Source organism: Saccostrea cucullata, unplaced genomic scaffold (genome assembly GCF_032062105.1).
Source record: "Saccostrea cucullata isolate Sc308-1 unplaced genomic scaffold, CSIRO_AGI_Scuc_v1 ctg7442, whole genome shotgun sequence".
NCBI classification, from domain to species: Eukaryota; Metazoa; Mollusca; class Bivalvia; order Ostreida; family Ostreidae; genus Saccostrea; species Saccostrea cuccullata.
In genome coordinates, this window is record NW_026936491.1 from 61233 (window position 1) to 67201 (window position 5969).

The window sequence follows — 5969 nt, forward strand, 5'->3', positions numbered from 1 at the left end:
AGAGATAGAGGATAGGTGTAAGGAAATAATGAAAATATTTGAGTCAAGGATTGATAAACTTGAAAAGGAAGTGCAAAACAAGTGCAGTGAAAATGATGTCCGTGCAATCGTCAAGGATGAACTAAATAATAAAGTAGCGTCTGGAAATTCTGAAATCACATCGAATAATGATGAGGTACAGCCTAAAGAAAATGTTACAGCAGTCCTGCAGGAAATAAATGAGAGGAAAAGTCGGGAGAATAACATGGTGGTATATGGAATTGAGGAGTGTGAGTCAGAATCTAGTGAGACACGACGGAACTTTGACTACGAGAAGTTGCAGGCTATAGGAAAGGGATGCCAAACAAATATTGACAATTCCGACATCAGTAAAGTGGTACGTTTAGGGAAATTCAAAAAGGATAAGGCAAGTCGCCCAATGCTTGTTACCCTTACAACAACAAAAAAGAAGGTGGAACTTTTTAAAGGTGCAAAATTCTTGAAGGATCACTTGGAGTTTGCCAAGGTGAGAATTGCAAATGACTTGACAAGAGCTGAAAGGGAAAATGAGAAGAAACTGTATGAAAGGGCTAAAGAACTACAAGGGACACATTCGGGGGAATTCACCTTCCGAGTACGAGGACCACCCTGGGCGCGCAGAGTGGTAAAAGTTCGGGTAGAAGGAGAGTAGATATAAAGAAGAACAGTGAAGATAGTGTAAATAGTTTTAAGTTTGTGAATAGACTAACTTGCTTTTATACAAACGCCGATCAGTTCAGAAACAAATTCAATGAATTTCAAATCAGAATCCGAGATGTAAAACCGATGGTAATAGGGATTACCGAAGTAAAGGCGAAGAATGCTTCTTATCTACTAAATCCCTCCGAATTCAACATGGAATGGTCACAGGAATACAATATGTTCTACACAAACCTAGAAGGGGATATTGGTAGAGGAATTATACTCTATGTGCATGAATCACTCAAGGCGGAGGAAATAAAAGTTGATAGCAGATTTTGTGAGCACCTGTTCGTGAAATTGCGTACTAGTAGAAATGAGACCATGCTTATTGGAGTGATATACAGATCACCATCAGATAGTTCGGAAGAAACCGGTAGAACTTTAAGGAACTTGATCAGTGAAGTATCAAAGCTAAACTTTACCCACCATTTACTGATGGGAGATTTTAACTACCCTGGAATTAATTGGGATATGATGACATCATCAAACATTCATTCAGAAGAGCAGAAGTTCCTTGAGTGCTTACAGGATAACTTTTTATTCCAAATGGTAAATAAACCAACGAGATGGAGGGGAACTAATACACCAAGTGTGCTAGACCTGATAATAACCAAGGACCCGGACACAGTAGTAGATATGGAACTACAAAGTCCTCTCGGAAAAAGTGACCACTGTGTCATCATATTCAGCTATGTGTGCAGAGTGGATGTCAAGAAAACAAAGAAGAAGAGAAAAAGTTACAGCAAAGCTGACTATGTAGGACTAAAGGATGAAATTAAGCAGACAAATTGGAGGCATATTTTGGGGGATGGCTCTGAAAACATAAATGAAATATGGACAAAATTTCGTGGAAAGATGGAGGATCTAGAGAATAAGTTTGTACCTACTTATGAAATTGGAAGGAAGAAAAACCAGCAAATTCCCTTGGATAAAGAAACTCTAAATGTCATTAAAGAGAAGAATGCCTTGGCACGCAAGTACCTGGTACACAAAGATCCAGATGTTAGAAGAAACTACAATCGTACTCGAAACAAAGCAGGGAAACTAGTAAGGAAGGCTAGGAAGAAATACGAAAAAAATCTAGCAAAGGAAGCAAAGAGTAATTCAAAGAGAATATGGCAGTATATCAACTCAAAGAGTAAAAGCAGACAAGGGATTGCAGATTTATGCACCGACCCTAGAGATCCGAAATCAGAAAAAACGGATGATGATGAAACAAAAGCTAACATTTTAGCGTACTTCTTTAGTAGTGTTTTTACCAAAGAACCAGATGGTGAAGTACCACAACTTAAAGCCAGAAACATCCAAATTCAATGGGAACAACGTTACATAAAGGAAGAAACTGTTAAGAAAATACTCAGAGAACTTAAGGTGGACAAATCTCCAGGATTAGACAATTTTCATCCAAGGTTTTTGATGGAACTACATTAGGAGCTGTCGGTACCACTAACTATGATATTCAATAGATCATTGGAGGAAAGAGGGTCCCAATGGAGTGGAAAAAAGCCAGAATAAGTGCTATTTACAAGAAAGGGAACAAGTCCTTAGCAGGAAATTATAGACCTGTGAGCCTCACATCAGTCGTGTGTGAAACAATGGAAAAGGTAATGCGGGATCAGATCACTGAACACTTCACAAGGAACGATCTATTTACAACAAGGCAGTATGGTTTCATGGGAGGGAGGTCAACCGCACTACAACTACTCAGAGTCTTAGATGAATGGACGGAGGCATTAGATCAGGGACACACCATAGATTGTATATATATGGACTATCAGAAAGCATTTGATACAGTTCCTCATAGACGTCTTATCAACAAGCTGAAAGCATATGGAATAGGACTTGAAACAATTCAGTGGATCCAAGACTACCTAAGGGATAGAAAAGAACAGGTTACAGTGAATGGGAGAAGTTCCGAGTGGCATGATGTAACATCCGGCATCCCACAAGGCTCCGTCTTAGGACCGATATTGTTTGTAATATTCATAAACGACCTACCAGAGATCGTCGAGTCAATGGTATACCTTTTCGCAGATGATACAAAGATTTTTAACATTGTGAAAGAAAATGGAGATCAGGAAGCACTGCAAAGAGATCTTGAAAAACTCACTCAGTGGAGCAACACTTGGTTGTTGAAATTCCATCCTGAAAAGTGTAAATATATGCATATAGGGAAAAAGTCTTCACAAGAGGTGTCATACAAGTTATTAGGAGAATCTTTAGAGCGTGTTCAGGAAGAAAAGGACATAGGAGTAATCATCGATGAAAATTTAACCTTTGAGAAACACATATGCGAGAAAGTAAAGAAAGCCAACTCGACATTTGCCATGATTAGAAGGATATTTCAACATTTAGATGAAAATACATTCATTCCGCTCTATAAATCTCTGGTTCGAACACACTTGGACTATGCAAGCTCAGTCTGGTTCCCATATAAAACTAAATATATTGAGATGGTGGAGGGAGTGCAAAGAAGGGCAACAAAGCAGATACCTGGAATGTCAGATCTTACCTATTCTGAGAGACTGAAGAAACTCAAACTACCAACACTCAGCTATAGAAGACACAGAGGAGATATGATAGAGATATATAAAATTACGAGTGGAAAATATGACACAAAAGCAGCCAACTTTGTGAAATATAGGAGAGATCATGTAGGGAGAGAAACTGCAAGGGGGAATTCCAAGCAACTATTAATCCAGAGAGCCAGATTAGATATCAGAAAATATAACTTCACCCTGAGAGCTGCTAAGATCTGGAACAGTCTACCAGAGGATGTTATAAGTGCGAAGACTACTAATTCTTTCAAGCAACGTTTGGATAAACACTGGGAAAATCAAGACATTTTATATGACTATAAGGCTACAATATCCGGAAGTCACGTAGTGAGTTATACTAAAACTGAAGTAGGATATAGGGAGTCCAATGAAGAGGATCCTTAGGGAGCCTGAATTGGAAACCAACGATAAGTAACGATAAGTAACGATAAGTAACGATAAGTAGATATGTGAACCGGATTACGATAATGTAAACAAAAAGCAGACGAGAAGTCAAGGTCTGCGCGGTAACTTTGGTTGAGATGGTGAAACCAAAGTACAGACGCCATGGGTTCGTCTCGAAAAAGCAGAAGGAGAGATATGATAAAGTATCTGCAGGGCAATTGACTCGATGGATTAGGGGAGCTATCCTTACAGACCACAATTACTCCGCCAGTGCAACCCCTGTCAGCGTTGATCACGATCACGGTTTGTACATGTAAAATACGTAATCTAAAAGACTCGTTTTCATATCTGCATCTAAATTACCATGATTACACAGAGGTCTATTAGAAATATTAGAAATATTAAAGGGAGGTACATGAATTTGTTGATGTTCATTTTATATACCAGGTCCATTCTAAAGACTTTTTGAACTATGACTACGTGTAGCTATTTAAAAAAAAAATTATGATAGTTAAAGATGTGCACCAAAAGAGAAGATATTGAATTTTTCTCAATATTTCATTGAAAAACAACATGACATAACTAAGACATTGAAAACTTGTTTTTATCAAGTATATAATTGAATTTTCAAAGATATATTTTGATAAAAACAAGTTTTCATCTGATTGACAACAAAGTTTTAAAAATATAATTTTTTTTTTTTTGGGGGGGGGGGGGTATTTTATTGAAAACCACATGGCCTATTGTAATCAAAGTGCAACATGGAAATTTGAATCATATTTGATAATAATAAATTTAACTATACATGATGTTATATGTGGATTTCAATAAAATATATATATACTAGGCCTAGCTGTTACAAAAAAAAAATTACATTTGCTGATGTCTTACCTTACATGACAATACTTATCAAAGATAATTACTGTATTTTATTTTAATACACTGCACGTGATGAAAGATATACTCATTTGACCCACAGGCCTTTAGATTACTTAGAAAAAAAATTGAGGTGTTAAAAAAAAATAAAGGTATGGAACTCTTTTCATAGGGTACCTACTTTCACCAATAAAATTCTTTTAAATTGAATGCTTTACAAATTTACTTTTTATCCATATCTATCCATATATAAACAATCTTCATTCCTTCAAATTTCATTCCGTAATTCCTTATACTTCTTAAGATATTATGAAATCAATTCCGAAATTGACCTAATTTTTTTTAATTGACATCAGCTTGCCAATGGGCCCAACACTAATTGTTAAGCGGGAACGACAGGACAAATTTTCTCCAAAGTCTATTCTAAACTCAATGAATATTTGCTCATTTGAATTTGAGATTTACATGATTTTTCTTTAATTGGATCATATGATCTTACTAAGTCACAAACAAAATGTTAGCGGTCTAATTGTTTTGAAAATAGAAAGGTATATAATCATGATAATGCATTACGGGAAAAAATTGTTCAACCATATAGCTTCTTTTACATTCATAATCAAAATGGCGGTGTAGTTGTTGATGCAGATTTTAACTTATTAATACAGACTACTTAACCTTACAATCTGGAGTAAGAAATCAACTTTAAAATGTTGAAAGATCTTGCAAATGCTATGCAACTCTTCGCTGCACCTCATACACCCTCTGTTTACATGTGAATGACCAGGGGCCCAAGCAAATGTCGAGTAAAAGAAAGTAGATCATATTTTAGATTGATTTCAGAATATCTTGAGAAATATCGGTATATGGAAAAATATGTTGTATATCGGCACTATGAATTATTTTGAAAACTGGTTCTTGGAATTTAGTAAGTGTATCTAAACAGTCAACTAGTCAGGATGTGTTACAGTAGATAATAAAGAATGTGTAATGGTGATAATTTTTATTCATTATTCATAGAATTGCCAAATTTGAATATACTGGAAAGAGAGGAGGTGGTGGATGGGGAAGAAGTGACTACATCTGAGGATTGGAAGGAGGGGAGGAGAGTAGTAGAACTTGGAGTGTTAGCTGAGGGCTTGCAGGGATGTTGTAAATGTGGCTTACCATTACAACTTTCACACACTATTTCTGTGTTGACATATGGTTTAGCTTCTTTGTTAAAGGTATGAACTCACCAATTTTTGCACAGTTTGTATAAAAACAACCTTGAAAGGTTTTTCCTTGAATTTTAGGTCACCTGAGTAAACTCAGGTGACCTATTGCTATCTGTTTTCGTCCGTCGTCGTGCGTCGTCCGTCGTGCGTCGTGCGTCGTGTGTTAACATTTGAACATTTTCAGCTTCTTCTCTGCAACCACTGAACCAATTTCAAC

At 36.5% G+C, this 5969-nt stretch overlaps 1 protein-coding gene across 1 annotated transcript; it reads left to right on the forward strand.

The window, feature by feature from the left end:
* Nucleotides 1-873: 873 nt before the first annotated feature.
* LOC134245717 (uncharacterized) lies at nucleotides 874-2151 on the forward strand. The gene has a single exon (XM_062727977.1). The coding sequence runs from the start codon at nucleotides 874-876 to the stop codon at nucleotides 2149-2151; it is 1278 nt and encodes a 425-aa protein (XP_062583961.1).
* Nucleotides 2152-5969: the final 3818 nt, after the last annotated feature.

Coding starts and splice junctions, on each gene's coding strand:
- LOC134245717 (XM_062727977.1), top strand. CDS start 874: ATGGAATGGTCACAGGAATACAATATGTTCTACACAAACCTAGAAGGG.